Source organism: Periplaneta americana, chromosome 6, assembly GCF_040183065.1.
Source record: "Periplaneta americana isolate PAMFEO1 chromosome 6, P.americana_PAMFEO1_priV1, whole genome shotgun sequence".
Taxonomy (NCBI): Eukaryota; Metazoa; Arthropoda; class Insecta; order Blattodea; family Blattidae; genus Periplaneta; species Periplaneta americana.
In genome coordinates, this window is record NC_091122.1 from 20,915,593 (window position 1) to 20,940,013 (window position 24,421).

The following is a 24,421-nucleotide window of genomic DNA, read 5'->3' on the forward strand; positions in this document are numbered from 1 at the left end:
ACTGGTATAAAAATTTCATTTTTAAATTTTGAAGAATATTAAATATAAAAGTGTTAAATTTAACATACGTTATCGTTGCTTGTTGCACTGGTTGAAATGTTTATTTTTTAATTATGAAGAATTATGAAGATGTATAAAAGTGTTAAATTTAACATAAGTACCGTTATCGTTTTTCATTGAACTGGTTTGAAATTTTCATTTTTAAATTATGAAAAATATTAAGCATAAAAAGTGTTAAATTTAACATAAGTTATAATGAATAAAAAGGGTGACATTTGTCTGTGTGTATTTAATAGATTAAAGAATCATAGACCATTGACTTCATTTGCGCTGACATATCCAATATTCATTACTTCTTAAGAATCATTAATCTTTATTTGTTTAAAGTCATCTTAATTTTGAAACTGAACGACAAATTTTCAATGTCATTACATTCGCGTGATATATTCTGGTAATGTCATGTGCATAACACGAACGAAATCACGCACTCGAACGCACGAAATGCTACGGCCTTCTTCTAAAAGTACTAATGATGTTTGGCAGGGCACGTCAGCTGCTATGGATAGTTTCGCCCTTGAATTAAAATAGTTAAATGAAACACTGCGGTACTTCAAATATGCGTGCATGGATTGCAAAATAAAACCTCGAGACGCACATACATTAACGGGGTGAATATAATAGTACATAATGCAACGAGCCTATAATGGTAGTAATTAAGACGCGAGTATGTTTGTTTATGAAACTCGCTTGCGCTCGTTTCATAATTTTCATACGAGCGTCTTAATTACCATTATAGGCAAGTTTCATACGACTTTTTATGCTCGACCATATTTCTAACTTGAAATTATTCATAAGGATTCATCTTATGGTTATCTAAGTGAAGAGCGGAACTGACCTTCTAAATTGTGAGATGTGCGCAGACGCGAGAGTATTGATTTTTTCCGAGGGACGAATGTCATTGACCTTGATATAATCTAGAGAATAACATGAACATTAATATTGATATAACCTGGAAATTGATTTAGAATTGAAAAACGAGATGACAAATTGCATTTATTTGAATATTATTTACAATTAACACTAATTATTATAGTAACAGAACATAACCTTCTGCGACAGTATTGGATTTCCAGCCTCCGTGACGTTTCGCTAATTGTCTTTCGATTGCATATCCGAGAATAATCGATACTTGCGGTTTTATAATGGTACAATGGTGATTTCTCATTGGCTGAACAACTGAACTATAATGAATAGGTGTACTTTAATGAGGTGCATTAAAAAGCTACTACCAGGTGTATAATTACTACATTTCGGCATGGTCGAGCATAAATAGACATATCATACAACTGAACAAAAATAAGGCCCAAAATAAAGATTTAAAAATCAATACAAATAACAACAAAACTATCACTAGACAGGTCTAATATTACTCAGTAAAATTTATGGATGTAAAAAGGCTCGAATACTTTTTTCTTGCAAATAAGTTTTATTATTATCAGATTAATTATTTTGGAGTTGTTGCAATTTAAAAAAATTGCATATTTTCAAAATCTATCTCCTCTTACAAAACTTAAGTTTCACCTCGCATGAGTCTTTTTTATCGGTATCTCTGATATCTTTAGAAGAGAACTAAGCATCCGGAATTTTAAATTTAAATCTATAAATGGAGAGAAAGATTAAAAGAATATGCAACTTCCAAAATTTTAATTCATAGTTTCCTCTAACTAGGCTCGGGGAAGGTTTTGTAATTAACTTACTACATTTTGACAACGCTCTATACATTTATTCACGTGACTGTACAATAAAAATATTGTGGGTCTGTGTTATAACAGCTGAAGGATGACTGTGATAACGGATTGGTACCGCGACCAGACGATCCTGGTGACTGGAGGCACCGGGTTCATGGGCAAGGTGCTGCTCGAGAAGTTGCTGAGGAGCTGTCCAGGGGTGCGTCGCATCTACGTGCTGGCCAGAGCGAAACGAGGGGCTACGCCCTCTGCTCGAATTGAAGCGATGGCCAAAATTCCAGTGAGTAAAACTTGGGGGGAATGTGAAGACATTGACTACTGGAGCATAATTTACATGTAAAAGAATTCTTTAGGGGAACCCTATCTAAAAGGCCAATTTCAAGTCTCACAGCAAATACTTCAATTTACACTTTCAGTTCTGTTATGATTATTCATTTAATATTATATTGTCTGAATATATGTTTTGAATAAAACTCGAATAGTCAAACTGTATTTTATGTACCAGGCAGAGTCAATAAGTAAGTTACAGATTGCGGTAGCGAGCTATATTTTTGAAACGGGCACCTGAAGGTATCACAACTAGATGACGGTATTATCGATGTGCGCACAAGCGAAACAAAGAACAGCAGTTGCAAGATGGCGGCAATTCTGCACTTGGCGACTTGACCCGAGCATTGATGCACGATTTGTCTCGGGCTGGTAATGATACACCCAGGTCTCATCACTTGCGACTATCCGGGCTAGCATACCATTCCCTTCATAATGTAGTGGACAGACAATAAGAAATGAAGCTGTATTGGAAAGAGTGGGTGAAGAAAGAATGATGCGGAAACTAATCAGGAAGAGGAAAAGGAATTGGTTGGGTCACTGGCTGAGAAGAAGTTGCTTACTGAAGGATGCACTGAAAGGAATGGTGAACTGGAGAAAAGTTCGGGATAGAAGAAGATATCAGATGATAGACGACATTACGATATATGAATCATATGAGGAAACAAAGAGAAAGGCAGAAAATAGGAAAGACTGAAGAAAGCTGGTTTTGCAGTGAAAGATTTGCCTCTGGGCAGAACACTAAATGAAATTACTTTCATCTCACTCAGACGCTAGATAACCATAGCAGTTGATAAAGCGTCGTAAAATAACCAATTAAAAACGAAGTATAACAAAACAAAGTAAGAGGAAGAAAGTAAAGCAGATAATAATATGTAGAAAATATTAATGTATAGGCCTATTAAGCAATGTACATATTATTGTCTATTTTGAAGTTCCACGCATGTTTAACTTATCTTCATTGTCATTTGAATCTTGCTTTTGAGAAAAATTATCCAAGTGCGTAACAATCAAGTTTCAAAACAAATTAAGGGTTATTCATTAATAAAAGAGGTAGTAAAGTACAACTGTTGGTCACCAGGGTATAACTATAACTAAGCCTATACCATGTACATTTTCTGAACACACATGAAACAAATTATTATTATTATTATTATTATTATTATTATTATTATTATTATTATTATTATTATTATTATTATTATTATCATTGTTATTGTTATACTGTATTACTTTAAATACTGGATCCAATTCTTGCTTGGGTACTTCTATCTATTGTAAGTAAAAAATAAACTATCTTTAAATTGATAGAATACTAAAATGCTACAAGTTTTATCAGTAGATTACGTGATTTGAAATAATAGTAATATGCTTTACAAGAGCGGTATGTTGATATTTTCCTGTTCGAGAAAAAGTTTGAAAAAGCGAAACGCAGTTGAGCTTTTTTAATTTCCGAGAATTGAAAGAAAACATACCGCTCGTGTATCGTACATTATTTTGTGCGAAGATCGTTTATTACATACCTGAAAGAGGAATTTCTAATTAGTTGCAATAAAATCTCCATCTTGGTTTCTGTTCAATGACGGCAAATTTGCAAAACAAAAATATCTATCTTCAACATTGTTGCTTTAAAATGTTTTCTGTGTTTACTATACTCCAGCAGGCCGTGATATACGTCTGTCTTTTTTTCCCCCAGTCTATAAATGGGAACTTGAAACAAACGATAAGGTTATGTAATGATTTATTTTTCATTTTAATATTTTAACAATATTATTTATATAACATATTGCAGTAATAACATCGGCATCCGCAATTTTGTTGATTTTTTCACGGCTTCCTTAGTGTTACTTGCATCACGAATGCAGTAACTTTAGTGGAGTTGTAGAGTTTACTTAATTGTTGCAAATATTTAAAAACAATAATTAACAGTGCAATTTAGGTGAAATTGCAGTGGTAAGTTTCCAATTTATAATTATTACTATATTGAACGTCTCTAAAAATAATATGTTAAAAACCTAAAGCAGTAAAATCAATATGCCACTTAAGCGGTAAGAAGAGGGAAATTGTTATGTGTGTTAGGTTGGGAATACTGAATGTGGAATTTTACACTTTCCGCGGATTGGTTTTGTGCGGAAACCAAGCAAATACGCACGATCTCGCACAAAATATATTTTTAACATACTGCGTAGGTACAGGAAGGCTAAATATTAATATCTAGGCCTATTTGTTTGTTAGTGTAGTAAAGCAGATGAACATCTTACCTGTTCTAGTTATTTGAGCAGCTAGTGAACAGCAATCCAGAGGTTCTGAAGAAGCTAGTTGCAGTAGAATGTGATCTCACCCAGCCAGAATTGGGTCTTCAGAAGGAGCAGAAACAACATCTCATCTCCGAGGTCACTGTTGTGTTCAACATGGCTGCCTCCCTCCGTCTAGAGGCCGGGATGAAAGCTGCAGTGACAAACAACACTACTGGTACAAAACGGATACTGGATCTGTGTGCACAGATGAAACAGCTGAAGGTAAAAATACGGGAAAATAATGAAGATGCAGGGAACTATAACAAGTTCCCATTTATGGGAGAAAAAGACTTGGACTATACTTCGTTCCATAATGTCTGACAGGCGTCGTAAAGATTGTCGGCAGAGGAGGAGAGAAGTATAAAATTGCTATTCAACCAATGGCAGAAACTCATTCCACGCTTGTCTTGAAGTGTGATGGGGGTAGAACGCTTCAGACCGCCCAAGTTGTATGTATGTATGTATTTATTCACATTGCAATGGGTATATACCCGGTGGCAGTGGTAACTAATTACACTCAATAATGACAATAATAAACTTATTAATTAAAATACAGTTAATAGTAATACCAATAATTAATAATAATAATAATAATAATAATAATAATAATAATAATAATAATAATAATAATAATAATAATAATAATAATAATAATAATAATAATAATTGGGAATGTCCTAAATTAAATGAAGCACGATCACTTAAAATAACATTTAAAATAAATCTAATTTGTATCTTAAATCTAAGTTCGAACTAAAACCCACGAGTATGATATGTTCATATCTGCACAAGTACCTTTCCACATTACACTCATTTCGTTGTCAACTCACTCACTGCACTGGAACTACGACACATTTCATTGATTCTATCCTGATTTCACTAACACTTCAAAAACATTTCACTGTTCAAATACTTTGCACTACCACTATAAACTATAAAGCTTCCCTGACAGGAACACGTTTCACTGACACAACATAATTCTTCACTGATACAACACTTCAATAACAAAATATCATTTACATCCATTACATACTGTGTATAATTACCGTCTATTAGTAAAGTCCTTAAGCCTATTTTTAAATACGCTTTCGGTTGTTGGTAAAGCATTTAGTAAGTCTGCAGGTAAAGCATTCCAGTCCCTGATAGTACGATTGAGAAAAGAAAACTTTCCAGTGTCCGTCCTCTGTCTTCGTTCCCTCAATTTATATGAGTGGTCGTTCCTTGAAGAGTAATTTGGCGGTTGCAACCTATTTTTTTATTTCTCTCCAGGCAGGCTCACCTCTGTATGTTTTGAACATTGCGCATAATCGAATTCGCGTTCTCCTGTCCTTGAGTGTGTCCCATTTTAATGGTGAATTTTTCCGACAACACTTGAGAGCCCGTTTTTGAATCTTTTCCAGTGTCTTAATATGTTCTAATCTGTAAGGATCCCAACATGCAGCACCATATTCCATTACTGGACGTACTAGTGATTTATATGCAATCTCTTTGGATTTATCAGAGCCTTTTCTTAGTACCCTCATCACAAAGTGTAACGCTCTCCATGCTTTTCCCGCTGTGTCCATAACATGTTCCCCCCAGCCAAGTTCAAGATAAGCATGGAATGAGACCTCTGCCATTGGTTCAATAGCAGTATCCTTCTCTCTCTCTCTCCCGGCAATGTTTACGTCGCCTGTCAGACGTTATGAAACGAAGTATAGGTTATTATTTTCTTTATCTAATTTTAAGTTTTCCTTTAATACCAGCTTACAATTCAATGCAGTGTAGAGGAGTGTCTACCGATATTAGACAAGCACTCGCTGCGGGCTCTCTGACCGTGTGGTTAGCGTGGTCACCGTTAAAACAGCACCGAACAAAACATAGTATTGGACAAACATTCAGCCCCATAGATAGATCAATCTTTCATTGTCCATGAGTTTTGCAGTGGCTGCATGGACTAGACCATCAGTCTGTCATGCAGACGGTCCCGGTTCGAGTGCCAGTGAGGCTCAAACCACGTATTTATTTTAAATTATTTGAAAAAGAAAAACTCTGAAAGTTCTTAACTGGTGCTTTGATTTATTCGTTGAGAATAAGAGAGGAAAAACATATGAAAGCTACGCGAGCGCGCTTCATTGCAAAGATATTTAAGGCTAAGGGGAAGAAATTATGCGGGCTCCAAACCTGTTGGACATTAATCTCAATTCATTTGTTGGCGTTCCAAAAATGATTGTCATTTTGTTTTCAACCATTAAAAACCACGATCAGATAGTTTATATCGGGATTTTAACTCAGACCTTCTTCATGAATCTAGCGTTTTTGTTATTATTGCGCCACCTCGATCGGTTTTTCCGCGATGTTATGAATGTAAGAGACGATTGCGAGCGACCGGAGAAGAGTTAGAACATTTCGCAAGAATCCGTTTCGACTGCTGTGCAGAGAGGGACTATACATTGTTGAAAACAAAATGGCAGTCAGTTCGGAAAACAGCTCCACGTGACAAATCCAACAGCATGTGCCCTCCTTTCCCTGACTAACAGAGCCGATAAGTAGGGGAGAGTCGGGTAGTATCGGACATCGGGTAGTATCGGACAGTGCGTTTCTTTCATCTACCACCATATGGTAGTACCTGAATGACATGGTTACGTTTCTCTATGCGACATCACAGAAACGTAACCATGTCAATCAGGTACTATCATCGTGTAGTAGATGAAAGAAACTCACTGTCCGATATTACCCGATGTCCGATACTACCCGACTCTCCCCTACCTACTGTAACAGCTACCAGCGTAGCTCATTCGGTAGCGCATTTGTCTGCTGATCCGGAGTTGAACTCGGGATCGTGGATTCGATTTCCTCTTCGGCTGATTACCGGGTTGGGTTTTTCCGAGGTTTTCCCCAACAGTAAGGCGAATGTTCAGGTAATCGCTAGCGAATCCTCGGCCTCATCTCTCCAAATAAGTTACCACCTTGCGATCGCAAAATTCCATCGACGCTCCTAGTAGTTGATACAGCGTCTTTAAATAAACAAGTAAAAAAAATATGTACGATAGCTCCGAAACGTTACACTTCTTAATATGGTGCAAATGCTCAAATTTCTTACATCATGTTGGAAACTGTTGAAGTCTCAAATCATACGTCATTTTTGAAGTTTTAGTAATTGCTTCTTACGTAAATAAAGTCCGATATTTAATTGATGGAATTTGATTTTACTTTTGACCAATCGTATTTTTAAGAACGCTTAAAATATTTAAAGTGTTCTGACTTTCGGCTAACTCACTGTCACATTATACAATTATAAATCACGCATTTGGAAAACCAAAAACTTCACAACACAAAAAATTGTGAAAATGTCAATTTTTATATGTTGAAATCTATAATAGAGCTTCTTCCTTCAAGATACAAAAAGTACTCTTGAACTTGTACATACTTACAATTAATAAAATTGCATACTTGACATTAATTGAAATGGCTGGTTTCAGTTTGTTTCCGTGCTCCTATTACTGACAAAGAAAAATTGCATAAAATTAACATCTATTAACCTCTATTTTAATCTTTTCACAGGCATTCGTACACTTATCAACAGCTTTCTGCCACTGCGAATACGACGTCTTGGGAGAGAAGATGTACCCTCCACCCCATAACCCCCATGACGTGATGAGAGCCATGGAATGGCTTGATGATAAATCTATTGAACTGCTCACACCAAGGTATGGGCACTATTACAATTTTGAATTATAAGCAACCTAAAATTAATTAAATGTAATTATTTTAAAATAAAACGGCAAGATTTTTACTATTTTAAAATAAAACGGCAAGATTTTTACTTGATTGAAATTATAAACAGCTATGTTTGTTATTTAACGCCGCTTTATCAACTGCGTCTGAGTGAGATGAAGGTGATAATGCCAGCGAAATGAGTCCAGGGTCCAGCGCCGAAAGTTACCCAGCATATGCTCTTAATGGGTTGAGGGAAAACCTCGAAAAAAACCCCAACCAAGTAACTTGTCCCAACCAGGATCCGCTCGTTTCACCATCATGCATGATAACTGTTACTACACAGTGGTGGAAGATAAACAGGTCTATGTAAAGAGTAGCTAAATACCACGTTGTCTTTGCTAATAACATGAAACTATTCTTTCTACGACAGAATAGTAATATACGTTACAAGAGCCGTATGTTGACGTTTTCATGGTAGAGGAAAAGATTGAAAAAGCGAAACGTAGTTGAGCTTTTTTAATTTCCGAGAACATGAAAACAAACATACCGCTCGTATATCGTACATTATTTTGTGCGAAGATCGTTTATTACATACCTCAAAGACGAATTTCTAATTAGTTGCAATGAAATCTCCATGTTGGTTTCTGTTTAATGACGGCAACTTCGGAAAACCAAAATATCTTTCTTCAACATTGTTGCTATAATATGTTTTCTGTGTTTACTATACTCCAGCAGGCCGTGACATACGTCTGTCTTTTTTTTCCCCCAGTCTATAAATGCGAACTTAAAATAAACGGTAAGGTTATGTAATGATTTATTTTTCATTTTAATATTTTAACAATATTATTTATATAACATATTGCAATAATAACATCCGCATCTGGAATCTTGTTGATTTTTTCACGGCTTCCTTAATGTTACTTGTATCAGGAATGCAATAAGTTTCGTGGAGTAGTAGACTTTACTTAATTTTTGCAAATATTTAAAAACAATAATTAACATTGCAATTTAGGTGAAATTGCAGTGGTAAGTTTCCAATTTATAATTATTACTATGTTAAACGTCTCTAAAAATAATATGTTAAAAGCGTAAAGCAGTAAAATGAATGTCGCGCTTAAGCGGTAAGAAGAGGGAAATTGTTATGTGTGTTACGTTGGGAATACTGAATGTGGTATTTCACACTTACCACGTACCGGTATTGGTTCTGTGCGGAAAACAAGCAAATACGCACGATCTCGCACAAATTAAATATCACAGGCCTATACTACGTAGTAGAGAAAAGATGTAGACTGATTTTTTACCTTCCTTAGTTATGAAAAAGTACGGCAATATTTAGATTAATAAGGAACTGGTTCTTATTTATAAGGATTGCAATTTATTTCACAGTAAAACAGGATTAGAACGGCTTGGGACCGGTCAACTGTTTGTAACCATTGTGGGTTAACATTCACTGTAAAACAAACACCATGTAAATAAAATTGGTTAATTTATCAGAAATACTGACTACTACAATTAATTTTATAATTTCTCTTCACTTTGCAGACTGCTGGGTCCACATCCTAACTGCTACACATATTCAAAGCGGTTGGCAGAAACTCTGGTGTATGAATATAGGGACAGAATACCCGTTTGCATTGCAAGACCTGCTATAGGTAAGATCACCGATGCGATTGGCTTGGTTTCACATTTCGAGGCCTGAATCCGGGACTGATCCTTGCTATTAGACTTACACTGGCACCAAAAAGTATTCTTTTGTAAATCATTATTTTGTGTTGTTGTTGTTGTGATTTCTGTGAAAGCTTTTTAGTTTTACATTATATTAAGGAATAAACATTTTATTTTCTTAAACTTGTCCTTTATACAGTATTATCTTCCTTATAAGTTCTGTATAAAGAGCAATTAAAAGGCTTTCACAGAAATCACAACAACAACAACCAAAAGAAAATGATTTACAAAAGAAAAGCTATTTTCTGATTTCAAAAAAAGTATTGGCACATTATACTAATGCATATAGGGGAGAGTTGGGTAGTATAGGACATCGGGTAATTTCGGACAGTGCGTTTCTTTCATCTACCACCATATGGTAGTACCTGAATGACATGGTTACGTTTATGTATTCGACATCACAGAAACGTAACCATGTCAATCAAGTACTATCATCGTGTGGTAGATGAAAGAAACTCACTGTCCGATATTACCCGATGTCCGATACTACCCAACTCTCCTCTAATAGGTCTCTGTAATGTATTTTCAGTGTCCTGTATGCAAGCCATTAGCACTGATGACAGCTTCCAGTCGACTCGGAATTGATTGAACCAAATTTCTCGTCGTCTCAGGGAAATTTTCAACATCCAAGAACCCTCTTAAACTCTTTTTTATTAGCCGGGCGGCGCTTGGTTCCCTTCCAAGATAGTACCACAAATACTCAATGGAAGTGTGACCATATTTGTGGAATGTCTGTTGCAGTTATAGCCGCTCACAGTGAGCCCATTCCTGGCTGGGTGGACACCCTGAACGGCCCAACTGGGATCTTGGTGGGTGCAGGCAAAGGCGTTATTCGTACCATGATGTGTGGCGAGGACTATTCTGCACAAGTGGTACCGGTGGATATCGCCATTAATGGCCTTATTCTAACTGCATGGAAACTTGCGGCTGAAAAGTGAGTATTACATAAAGTCTTAGAAAGACGTTTTGTCGCAAAAATAAATAAATTTCTAAATTATAGACATCAGCTCAAAGAATTTTGAGTGACCACAAGGGTCCTGAATACAATAAACATGTACAATATAATGTGATGTGATACATTAAAGAAGAAAGAGAGTTAATTGTTGAAGGCAAATATAAGTTGATTAATTGGAAATAGAGATGATGATGTAATATTTGAAGAGAATCCTTGATAATATTTATAAGAATAGACATTACATAATCAAAAGGAATGTGAAGTTCCTTAAGATAATTCCATGTGAATTTTGTGATTGAACCTCTACTGCCAAACAGCAAACCAATGACGGACCATTGTTTAAGAGGGACGTTGTACTTTTGAGAAAGATACGGCAGACAAGGTTCATATATGGACTTCTTCTCAATATCAACTTCGGTGGCCTGATTTAGGTTTCTTTCGAAACGGATAGTAGGGTCAAGAACAAGAGCCTGTTTTAAGCGTCCGTTTATAGCAATAATGTCTGCCCGTCTAAAAGAACCATCTGATGATACACAATGTATTTCCTCATGAATCTCCCAATTTAAAGTTTTTAACGATATCGCCAAAGCATGTCGTACACGATGATGCCCAGCATTGACAAGCAGCTCGCCTTTGGGGCATTGTCCAAGCACGTGTCCAAGTCCCAGAAAGGAGACAGTGTGCATGAGAATGACTACTTAGTTGAGGTAATAAAATTAGTTTTGTTTCGTTGTTTGTCTGATCACGCGCACTGCTTCCTTTATGGGACGTATAAAGTATATGCGCGACAATTTTTTTTTTAAGACTGAACATGTGATTTGCTGTCAGCAATATTATAGCAATGTTAGTTCCCCAAAATGCTATAGGCTACGTTTACGAGTATCGAGATACTAATTTTATTAAGTGTGTTGTCTACATTAAAACAGGACGACTAAATCGATTAGCTATGTTGCCAAAGTCCGAGACGAAGGGAAAATTAACAAAATAATCACGAAATAGGAAGAATAAAATATGTGCCAACGTTAATTTTAAGTTTAATTTAAAAAAACGCAATGACAATTTATCCGAATACAGTGTTTTCCGAAGCTACATTCCGAATAATTATTGTTTTCCGGAGGTGTAACTGGCTTAGGATTCATATTTTATTTGACCTTTTATTGCAGTTCATGTTACAATATTTGTATGACCTTTCATTAGAATTTTGCAAATCTCTTTACAATATATTTTATATTTGGACTTTTTACTGGAATTTGAAAATCTGTTTCCAATATTTCATCTTACCCCTTTACTGCAATTTTGCAAATGTGTTTACACTATTTACTTTAGACCTTTTATTGAAATTTTGCAAATATCTTTACATTTTACTCGGACAATGAATGACCGTAACCTGAGATGGGGGAATTGTGACCAACAGTCCGCAAGTACTGTAGCAGTCTGTTGTCTCCTTTATACAGTGTGTCCTATAATCTTGTACAACAACAATAATAATTTCAGCCCATCCCATGCGGATTATTTTATCTGAGGTCAACTCTGCATCAAACCATGAACAAAAGAGACACTTTCAAATATTTAACAACAATTTCAGCCCACTCCGTGCAGATTTATTTATCTAAGTTATTTTTTTTTTCATTTTAGTGAAATTTGGTACTACAAAATATTTCCATTATTTATAGTTGGTTATTTAACGACGTATATCAACCACTAGTATGTAACCGATTATTATGTAACCGATTTTGACTATTTGTAATTTTATATTATGTAACTGATCTTGACTATTGTAATTTTCTACTATATTTTATGTAATTTCTAAGGTATTTTCTTTTGTGTTGTTTTGTAATCTAATTTTGTATTTCATGTATATTACTGAAACCTGGTTGAGTGGAAGAGAAGGCCTCATGGCCTTAACTCTGCCAGGCAAAATAAACCTACTACTACTGGGTGTTCAGTTCAAAGTGTGTCATGGCTCGCTGTATGCCGTCATGTGGCTAGCCGATGAGCCTGGAGAATTCAATCTTCCTACACTTCCGCAGAGGTGTATAACCTATGAGGCAGAGAAGTTGCCTAGCAAGTACGGCGTTCATTCTGAAGAGTACGTACCGATACGTACGGTAACGCCGGTAGTGGCAGGAATGTGAACTGTTTGGAAATACGTACTGTCGGGATATGGGGAGTGGGTTAAGACGATTACTTACGTATTTGTTGACATTAACTTCGACGGTCAACATGGACACGGAGCATTTGATTTGTGTTGTGGAATGTTACCGTACGCAACCGATGATAACAAATACCCTACGTACGACTTGCCGGCGCAAAACACAGTTCAAGTTATACCGTAAACGTTCTCAAGTTCAGATTGAAGAACGCCTTAAATAATAGGCAACTTCTCTAACATATAAGCTGAAACTCGCTTCAAATCGGTGACCCATCAACAGTGACGTCATGACACACTTTGAAATGAACACCCAGTACTACTACTACTAGTTTATTTAGTGTCCATGAGATTGGTGATAGCGACATGGTATTTGGCGAGATGAGGCCGAGGATTCGCCATAAATTACTTAACATTCGCCTTACGGTTGAGGAAAACCTAGGAAAAAACCTAACCAGGTAATCAACCCAAGTGGGAATCGAACCCGAGCCCTACCGAAATTCCGGATCGGCAGGCAAACGTCTCAACCGACTGAGCTACACCGGTAGCTCATTTCCATTATTATATATAGAAATTGTAATTAAGTATTGCTAAATATTTTGGGAAATGTTTATTTGAAAAAATGGAGTCGTAAAAATTATATTTCGGGAAAATATAATTTCTGAAAATTGGCTTGAAAAAATGAATTCGAGAAGACGATCATTCGGGAAAAAGTAAATTCGGAATTTTGGATTCGGAAGAATGGGTGCTATCGCGCGGAACTCCATAGGATGTAAAAGAGATAACTTTTCACTTGTTATTAATTTCATTGACGCAATAAAAAATTAAAAATAAAAATATGCGCAATGATGCAACCAGTGCTAATGATGCGTTCGTTATTGCACGTGTGCACGCAGCAAGCTAATATGAGATCCTGACCGGACCTTGTGATTCCAGATCATTGACACTACAAGGTTCCTGGTAAAAAGTTCAAGGATAAAGTTGAATATTACTTGGCACGGTTACTGACTGCAGAAGATGTGAGGAAAGAACTAGTTCCAGACCTTTATTTTCCCATCCAAGGTGGTTTTATAAATAAATACAAATTAACGAAGGTACATGCTTTCCTTTACGGTATGGATTTTTTTCTGTTTTTAGATCTAACAGGTCTTGCAAAAATTTAAAAGACATATTGGTCCGACAAGTTAGCATATAAATAAAATAAAATAAGTGTAAAAAATCCTTCAAATAACTGTCTTACTCAACCTAAAGAATGATACAAATAAATTACATTAGGTCATTTATACAATTAAAATGTGACAAACGCTTACACCAATTAGTGGCATCATCAGGTCTAAAAACGTATCATAGTAATACTATGAGCATAAAGACAAGAATAGTGTGGAAAAACAATAAGATTTGATAAAATGCATAGTAAATGTGAATGTGAAGATCATAAGTTAAAACTGTGTTACATGAAATAACTGTACAAACACAATATTCAAAGCACGTCAAACATAAGGGATCGGCACTATTGCCTAGCAAGCAGATCGCCAGCGTTTTCTGGTAATATTCTTTCCGTTTAACTGGACTGTGGAGTAACGGTCAGCATATCTGACCGTAAATTATGGTTGGGCCAAGTTATCTGGTTGAGTTTTTTCCCGAGGTTTCCCTCAAACAATCGAATCAGAATTGCTAGGTAAATTTTGGCGTTGAACTTCGGCCTCATTTCGCCATCATTATGACACTTCCCCTCTTTCATCATCACCTCCGTTTCTTTCCTATGTTTCGGGCTTGCTCCGATGTAGGTTCGGACCCAGTGGATATGTGGTCATTCGTTGTTGTTGGTAGTGCTATGTATCGTGAGCTCTCATGGTAGCTGGCACCAAGGTTGAGGAACCGCGGTGAGGCCTAAACGGAAAGGTAGGCAGTAGAGGAATTCGGAGACGGCGCGCAGGAGGATTTGAAGAGCGGGGGGCCTTGGAGAATACACACCATTCCATCCGAGGTAGTACAATGGGCCCACACGAGCGACTGCGTGCGTCCTCCCCCGAAGGGGGACTAATAAATAGAATATGAAGAGAACCTTACCTAATTTCGGAGCACTTACTCAAAAATAATGTCCTTCATTACATGTTTCAGCGATGTACGAAGTTCTCGGAAACTCGCTGGAGCACATCCTCACTAATATTGTGTATTATGTGTGCTATTTCATCGTAATTAATTCATTATTTTTTGTTAAGTTCATTTATTCACGTTTTAACATCTGTGGTCATATCGCGCGTTTAGGGTCTTTCCATATACCAGTAGGCCGTTTTCACTATTGTTGAGTTCTTGTTTCTATTGTGTGTTGTAGATGGCTTTGTGTTCACGTGACTAATTATAGATTTTGATTGAAGTTTATGATATTGGTGATTGAGGCGGTGTTGAATCATGGCATGTAAATTTACAATCCGCCATTTGTCTTTGTGACTGAGAGAAATCATGAAAAACCATAGTCAGATTGGTCGGGCACGGAGTGTGAACCCGAGATCTCCCGAATACGAGTCTCAAACGCTACCGTCTGAGCCAACTCGGTCGGTATATTTAATAATTTAATAATATGGTGTTTGGATGGTTCTGCAATTTCTGGAAAATGCAGCCCAAAATTATGTAAACGAAACTCAACTTTTTATTCAGTAGATAGTATGTTCCAACGAGAAAACTAACTTGATTACTGTGTATATAACCATAGTTAAAATACATAATTTTCAATGCACTTCAGACAGCTGACTAACCGAGATTGACAATGTAAAGGCAAATAGAATTGTGTCGCCAGCGTAGTGTAAGAACCGATAAGGAAAACCCACACATTGTGTCCTGGAACGGACTTAAATCAAACCTAAGTTACTGACATTCTTTTGGGATTTTTAGACCTCATGTATAGAACATAACTTAATTAGGACATTCTGAACAACTTTTATGAAATTCAGAAGACTCTCTCCATTTCCTTATATAGATATCCTTATATACATAATTCACTAGTTACGGGAAAGATCACTTGCCAGACTGTAGCGCCGTTATCCGCGAGAGCTCCCGATCTGTTTGCCAGACTGAAGTTTCGAGACAGCAGGAATATTAATCCCTTAGGTTTGACTCGATCTATGGTAGGAAGATACGTAGGTAGTGTTGTGTTTAAAGATCACTTCAGCATCTCTTTACGAACTGAATTGCTTAGATTGCGTATGCCCTTTCATGACAAATTCACAGAGAATTTTATCCAAACATTATCCAAATAATCATCGGATCCCCATACTTCGTACGGATTTCTCTCCATAGTTGGTACATAGTGCAACTTAAAAACTTTATTTCCCATCATTATTTGCAATTCAACAACAATTATAGATACCATTATCAAAAATGTATATATATATATATATATATATATATATATATATATATATATATAGCAAGCCGGAAGGTCGCCGGTTAGATTCCCGACGGGGTCATGGATTTTTTCCTGATCTAATCTTTCCAACCGCACTATGACCTAGAGATATACTCAGCCTCTAACAGAAATGAGCACCAGAAATGGGGGTAAAGGCGGTGGAAACGTACAATTGTCATCCCTACTATCTTTAAATGCCGATTGTCTGTAAAGGTGGGAGCCTTAACTTCTCGCCACCCTCTGGGCCGATTTGGTTTGTCATGGGATTGACTTTACTTTACTTTATATAAATAAGTACCGAGAGTAAAATTCAGACAAAAAGATAAGCTCATTTTAGTATGAAATAAATACATTCTTGAATGAAAGAAAAATGTTGTTAATACTCCTAAAGGAAAGTACTTTATTAACAAAGTATCGTGAAGAGATATAGTTAAGGAACCTCATTAAACTAACAGACAGATAACTATCTCCATTAGTTAATACATAATTCCTGGTAGATGGCAATACAATACGTAATCTCTGTACAACAGAATCTTTTCCCATATTAGATGCATTTATTTTAGTGTAAGATTTTGTAAGTACATTTAAGGCATTTCGATTTGTTAGTAACTTTTTCACTAAAAAAGTAGGAGATTACACTCGAAGGAGGAAAGTTATATAAATTATTTGATTTCTTTGTTTAGAACTGAAGAAGTTCCAGTTTACAACATATCTTCTGGGGACATAGTTCGTGTTACTTGGGGCGAACTTGTGGAAAGAGGGCGAAAGTTGATACTTGACAATCCCTTCGAAACAACAATTTGGTATCCAGATGGTAATATCAGAAGCAACTGGCTGATGCACTATTTCTGCATCGTATTGTTCCACTACCTGCCTGCATACTTCATAGACTTCTTGATGCTTCTGGCAAGACAGAAGCGATTGTAAGTATTCATGACAAATTGGTGCGTTAGTCACTGTGTTCGTAATGAGCTCTCTTCGCAACATTTCGAGTTTATTTATGTAATTCTGTGTTTATTTATTATTAGCCGTACCCGTGCGCTCCGCTGCACTTGTTAGAAATAAATATGCAGTAATTACATAATTAAAATAGGACGTTTGATCCAAGGAACATTCGTGTTTGATAGAAGGATAAATCGTTTAATATGTTACTTAATTTAAATCGTATTTAAATAATTAAAATGCGGTCATTTTGGTCCAGAGAGCAATCACTTGGTGCAATGACAATTCCTTTAACATGTTTCTTAATTGTTATTACATGCAACCATAGTTCAATGAAGACTGACATATCATTTAGTTTTAATATGTATACTTTATATTACTTGCTATATGTTTCAGAAGTTACTGTAATAATATTGTAGAATTATGTCCATCTAGAGAAACTACACTTTCCAATGGTGAAATAATAATTAAACAATTAATTAGCTTCCGATATTACTTCACACAAACACAGAAACATTCTCTGTAGGCTATGTTTAATAGCTTTCGATTGTTGTTGTCCATGGCCCCTTATAGACGAAGTCATTTGTTTTTATTTCAATACAGCGCCTTAGATGGCGTTGTTATTGTAATTTTAAAACTCATTTATCTCATTAAATATCAATCCTATCAAAATGTTGTATAGAATAAAACTTATCGGAAATTATTTTTAAAGAAACTTTTGTTATGTAATATTTTTCATGAAAATCAATAATAAGCGAGATATTTCGATTTATTTAATTCAGGCCCCCTTATAACCCCACTTTTAAATAAAGTACTTTGAATGCCATATAGCCTAAAATCTAAGTTACAACGAACTTAATTTATATTCCAATTTTCATATAAATCGGTTCAGCTAATATCGCGTGAAAAGATAACAAACATCCAGACAGACAACAATTTCAAAAAAGCGATTTTCGGTTTCAGGATGTTTAATTATACATGTTAACACGAATTATTTTTGGAAAATCGAAAATTACCAGAAAAATTTTGGCTACAGATTTATTATTAGTATAGATTCTGCTCTATTTATTTATTGTAGTTATCAATTTTGTTTCACTTCCTAAAACAAAAACCGTAACTATAAGAAATAGCTACAATAGCATACGAAGCAGAAACATGGAAGTAAAAATCAAGAACAAAATCGATCAAGATTACTTTCGACAGAAATGGATTTCTGGTGACGTTCTGTAAGAATTTATAGAAGAGACAGGATTAGGGACAATTGATAAGAAAAAAAAAAAAAAACAAATGTTCAAAATTCAGTAATGGACTTCATAAAAAAAAGGACACTTAAAATAGTATGGAAACGTAGAAAATATGGCAGAAGAAGGATTTTCAAAGAAGTTAAAATGGGTTCCACCTGGCAGGAGAAAACCGGGACAACTTAAAACTACATGGGTAGAGGCTCTTTTAAACAGCATGCCGGGAGGAGGACTGGACGATACAATTGGGATTACAGAGGAGGTTGGAGAAAGACGAGAAAATATTAACTGAAATATGCTAAATAAATACATTGTGTTTCACATACAGTCTGTATTTATGAATTGATTCTTTCGTTATTCGTCTTATCTTTTTATTAATTTCTCTATTATGATTGATGTATTCATTTATATATCGATGACTAAGAAGTAATACTCGTATCTACAAAAATGATCATTTGGTTCAACTACATTATTATTTAGATTAAATACATTATTATTATTATTATTATTATTATTATTGGCGACCAGGTAGCTCAGTTGGTAGAGCAGCTGGCTACGGACTGAAATGTCCGGGGTTCGATCCAAGGTGGTGACAGGATTTTTTCTCGTTGCCAAACTTTCAGAACGGCCCCGAGGTTCACTCAGCCTCCTATAAAATTGAGTACCGGGGTTAAAAGGCAGTCAGAGCGTGGTGCCGACCACACCACCTCATTCTAGTGCCGAGGTCATGGAAAGCAAGGGGCCCCCCCCAAGTGCCTTCATGGTATGTTACGGGGATACCTTTTACCTTTATTTTATTTATTATTATTATTATTATTATTATTATTATTGTTATTATTATTATTATTATTATTATTATTATTATTATTATTATTATTATTATTATTATTATTATTATTATTATGTTCACAAAATTGGACGATCTTGGAAAGCAGAAACATTCTGTATATACAACCTTCGTCTATTTTGAGAGAAATTAATTTTTAAAACAGTTGTTTGATACACCTGCAAATTTACAGATACGAGGTAGCCTATCACTTCTTAGCCATCGATGTCATTTCCAGTTATCCATTGTTTATTTCTCTTACATCTACGTTTTTTCAGATAGTTTCTTATTAACTTACTAAACTTCCTTGTTAGATACGTATTTACTTATTTATTTAAATATTTATTCAAGTATTAATTTTCTTATTAACTTACTGTACATATGAAGAGTCCACTGCAAAAAGGGGGAATGTCGTAAATTTGTTAAAAATGAGATGAAGATTCAGTACTATAGATTAAAGGGAGTAGAATACAATACATTTTGTTGCACTGCAAGAAAGATTATAGTTCCAGATCTACATCGTGTTGAAGAATTGGTATAACACACAAAGTGAGGGAAGGTCGAAGCTTAAATTGCATTTCCTGAAAAATGCAATACATTCGACATTCCCCCTTTTTGCAGTGGACACTTCATATTATTTTGTTATTTATGCATTTCTTTGAAAGTTTGTTAATTTTTATGTTTATTATTTGTTTTAATATTTTTCAATGTTCGCTTAGACATTTAATAATTATTTGATCAAACGCATAATACGATAAAGTGTTCAGCCGTGTCGGTGAAATAGTGAACTAAAAAAATGTCGTAAGTCATTCTTGACAATTACAAAACGCATGTAACATCAGATCTGTCAACCGAAGAGATATGAAATGCGGAAGATGGGAATTTTTGTAGAATCCTGTTTAATGATAATGATAACAATAATAGTAATAGTAATAGTAATAATAATAATAATAATAATAATAATAATAATAAGTTGGTAGCTCTGTAACATAACCACAAGCTGCTCATAACAAACCGACTAATAAATTGTTTTTAAACATTTTCTTATTAATTTAGATATTGAATTTCACCTAGTCACTTATCTATTTATGATTTATTTTATGATTTAGCAAATTTTTACTTTAGTTGTGGCATGTTTAGAAAGGCTATTCGGCAGATAAACGATCCGAAATCAAAGACTTAATTCTTCTTCCAGCATGGTACGGCTCCAAAACAGGATAAGCGTTGGGCTGGAAGTGCTGCAGTACTTCACTATGAGGCAGTGGCAGTTCAGCAATGAGAAGTTCCTTGCCATTGAGAAGAGCTTATGCGATGACGACAGGTGATTACGCAACTTGAATAAGGATGTTGTCAAATATTTGCGCAATTATATACTGCATTCCCTTGAACTTGGGGCAGGTCTGCAGGTCTGAACCCATTAAGTAGTACATGATCACAATTATTATACAAGTTATAACTTTTAATTAAATATGTTACTCCCTGCACATAAAATTATGATACCATTTGATTGATTAAATTCAAAATGAAGGAAACAAGGAGAACGTTTTCAGGCAACAATTTCTATATTACAATATATTGAATTATCAGATATTTTAAGTGTTAAAAATATCTTCCAAATGCAACAGCTAGTTTGATTACATAATTCTCAGTCTTAATGTTGCAATTTTCTGGAATACTGAATTCTCTCGCACACACGCAAACACGCACGTACGCACGAGTCAAACCTAAGTTACAGGCCACAAAGTTTCGTTTTGGCTGGCGGCGTGTTGGGTTTTCTCGATCTCCTGTTTGCATCACGCCCGGAAAAGGTCACAATGCGTGTGTTTTCTATGTCAGTTGTTGTACTAAACCTGCTACACAATTATGATGGCAATTTACACTGTCAATTTCAGTTAATCAATTTGCTGAACTGTATTGAGAATATCGTACTTTTAACCATGGTTATAAACGAAGTGCAGTATTTCCTTTCTTGAAAGTTAGATATTGAAGTAGAAGAAAAAATCGTACGAGTTGTAGGCGTTTTCCAGAACCTGCACAACCATTCGGAACATTATGTTGTTAAATTATTTAACAAGTGGGAAGAAATAGGTTCTATGCTAGAGAAAAGAAACGTTTAAGTTGGCCGATTACTAAAAAGGAATTCATTAATTTAAAATTTAGTTTATTTGCAGTTAAGTATGTCATAAACACTTATAATTAGAATAAAGTAGTTTTGGTATATATGAACTACTAAAAATCATTAAACAAAACAGAACGTAAGGTCGCAATTCTGTAGAATATCGGTCGGCGTGCCAGAGATGAAACATGAAAAAAATGGTATAGGCTACATAAAGAAACTTGTTTCTAATTTCAGGAAAATATTCTATATAACGAATGTTGATCAAGACATCGACAAGTACATGACAGCAGCTCTGCTTGGAGCAAGAGTGTACTGTATGAAGGAGCCCCTATCGTCTCTACCACGAGCTCGAAGGATTCTTACTTTGTGAGTACAGTTATTGTGTTCCTTAGATGTACAGTATAAGATAATTTAATAATCACTCCAAACATTAAAGAGTTACAAATATTATATTATTTGAAGTAAAAAAAAAAAAACAAAAACATTACTACGTTGTGAAAAAATTGACTTTTTAGTTTGTTAAGATTCATGTTTCCATAGTTACCATATTTTTTATTAAAACATTAATAATTTTATCATTACTGTTAGGATACAGTGCTATTATGAAAGCAATAGTAGTCTTTCTCAAGGTGTAAAACAAATTATAAAGCTTAATTTGAGAGGAAGTTCATATTCCATTCGTAATTACGTGGATTTAATAAGGAAGTTTGACGAAACTAGTTCTGTTGTTGATAAGAAAAAATCTGGAGTTGAAAGGCAATCAATGCTGTCACTGCTGTTAAGGTGCTACAACAATTAACCCTTAAATTGACAAAGTATCCTATAGGATACATCAGGTTAATAGGCTATATCGTCGTCGTTCCTGCAATAAGTCCTATGTGACATATTTATCGATTTTCAGATTTTTGCTCTATTAAATAACTTAAATAGTGATACGGAAAATAATAAATTCTGCTATATGTAATGATATTTCTTTGTTTCGAAAATTTAAGAATTCACAGTCTCCTATGTACGGCTGCCATAGGGTAAATAAATGTGTTTTTTCTTCCTACTGAAAATTTTTATATTTTGCACATAGGAGTTATTGCGGGAACAACGACGATATGCTATAATTTTAACAGAACAGTAGAAAAAAATGGTAGGAAAATTAAAATTTCACAGTACTATAATATTGTACAGCATATAAAATATGGACATTGCGATAGTTGTTTTCTTTACAGTCCGACAAGGTTTAATAAACTAGTGTGAGAAATTAAGCTTTGCCAAGTTAAGAGGTAATGAAATAAGTAGAAATATTATTGTGGAATTAGTAGCGTTGGTCAAGTGTTTAGACATCTTCAAATGAGTTATGGGGTTAACACAATTTGGATAATTCCAAGAAAACATCTTAGTTTGTGCCCATGTAAACTAAAACCAGTGTCCGCACTCAAAGAAAGTGACAAGCGGGAAAACATTAATTTTCTGCATTTTCTCTTCGTTCTAAAATCGATCAAGTATCTACTGTACACAACTTCACAATAATATATGAAACACCATGTAATTTTCGGCGGTATTTCCGCTTTGTTCTGAAAACAGGCACAAATTCCAACTGGAATGTTTCAGATTATATTACCTCCACATCGTCACCAAAACAGCATTCTGCATTCTCGTGATATGGCTGCTGTTGAACTATGTGAATACTGCGAGACTTGTGCTCGACCACGCCACTCAGATGCTACAGGACGTGCCGGCTATAGGAGGGATGGTTCCCCACGACATCAAGAGTGTCAGAATTATTCGTTTTTGAGTACAGTGTAAAACGTGGGAAATTTATTATATTTTTAAGCAAATTAGTTTACAAAATTAAATGATGACAAGGGAACATTCCAAAACCATCATTTCGAAACTTTCTTTAAGAACAAAAAAATGTTTTAAAACAAAATATTAGCTGCCAACATGAACTGTGAAGTACAAAATACAGCTTTCAAAAACAGTGCAAATCCTGAATTTGAGAAGCCTTTTACAGAATCTTGAAACACAAGTAATTTATATTTCTATCCGTGATTATTCATCTTTAATAATCAGTAGATCTCGGATTTTTGGCTCTTAAAAACCAACTTTCAGGTACCTAATATAGGTTGTACCCATAGAATTATCAAAATACAGTTTTACGCACCTAAATGTGCTTCTACCTACTCAAATTACAATAAATATAAAATGCACTTAATTAATGAAAATTAAGCATTATTAGTATACAGTGACAAAACAGTAAAACATTATTCTGGTTAGAAACTTAATTTGTATTATGTCTTAAATTATGAATAATTATTAAATAATTTAACGTCATCAATGCTCTATGGCTGCTCATACATATATTACAATTTAATTAGTTAATTTAGTAATTAATTTATAATTAACACATCATTCATACTTGGTATTGAAATAAATAATAATTTAGTCAACTTTTTCTGTGTATCGTATTGATGATAATTATTTTAACATCGTTTCAACTAGCAAATATTATTTAAAATTATCTTAAAATACAAATTTTATTTAATAATTTAATTAACTGTAAATATTATTTAAGTCTTTCAACTGCAAATACAGAGTGTCTCAAATAAACGGGCTTTTTTAAATACAAGAAAATAAATACGTTGTACAATGAGACAAAATAAAAATACAAGAATTCTAACAATGCATACTGCCATTTGAGTAATAACATCGATCACATTCAGGTTTTGAAAATTATGTCCGGCAGGGACGACCTTGAAGATGTTCTCACTCAGAGAGCCTGCGATGAAGATCAATCATGACAAGTATCAATATTGTAATAGGAATGGATTCGATTTCAACACGGATGTCATTCTTGAGTTCTTCAATGGTGTGTGGCCGACTTGCATACACTTTGCCTTTCAGGTGCCCCCATAGGAAATAATCACACGCATTTAAGTCAGGTGACCTGGGGGGCCAATAAGTGTCAATTTCTGGAGATGACGCGGTTGTGGAAA

At 34.9% G+C, this 24,421-nt stretch overlaps 1 protein-coding gene and 1 long non-coding RNA gene across 2 annotated transcripts in view; one reads left to right on the plus strand and one right to left on the minus strand.

The window, feature by feature from the left end:
• The first annotated feature begins 1,839 nt into the window (after nucleotides 1-1,839).
• On the plus strand, nucleotides 1,840-23,676 carry LOC138701145 (putative fatty acyl-CoA reductase CG5065). Its single transcript, XM_069827752.1, has 10 exons — nucleotides 1,840-2,028; nucleotides 4,346-4,594; nucleotides 7,916-8,061; nucleotides 9,614-9,723; nucleotides 10,538-10,730; nucleotides 14,570-14,578; nucleotides 16,990-17,229; nucleotides 20,511-20,636; nucleotides 21,669-21,800; nucleotides 23,037-23,676. Exons 1-10 carry the CDS (start codon nucleotides 1,840-1,842, stop codon nucleotides 23,218-23,220), a joined length of 1,578 nt encoding a protein of 525 aa, XP_069683853.1. The 3' UTR covers nucleotides 23,221-23,676.
• The window catches only part of LOC138701146 (uncharacterized), a 228,951-nt gene continuing 208,936 nt past the window's right edge, over nucleotides 4,407-24,421 (minus strand). The window contains exon 3 of the long non-coding RNA XR_011332458.1: nucleotides 4,407-4,523. This is a non-coding gene — a long non-coding RNA (uncharacterized lncRNA). The remainder of the gene's footprint in view (nucleotides 4,524-24,421) is intronic.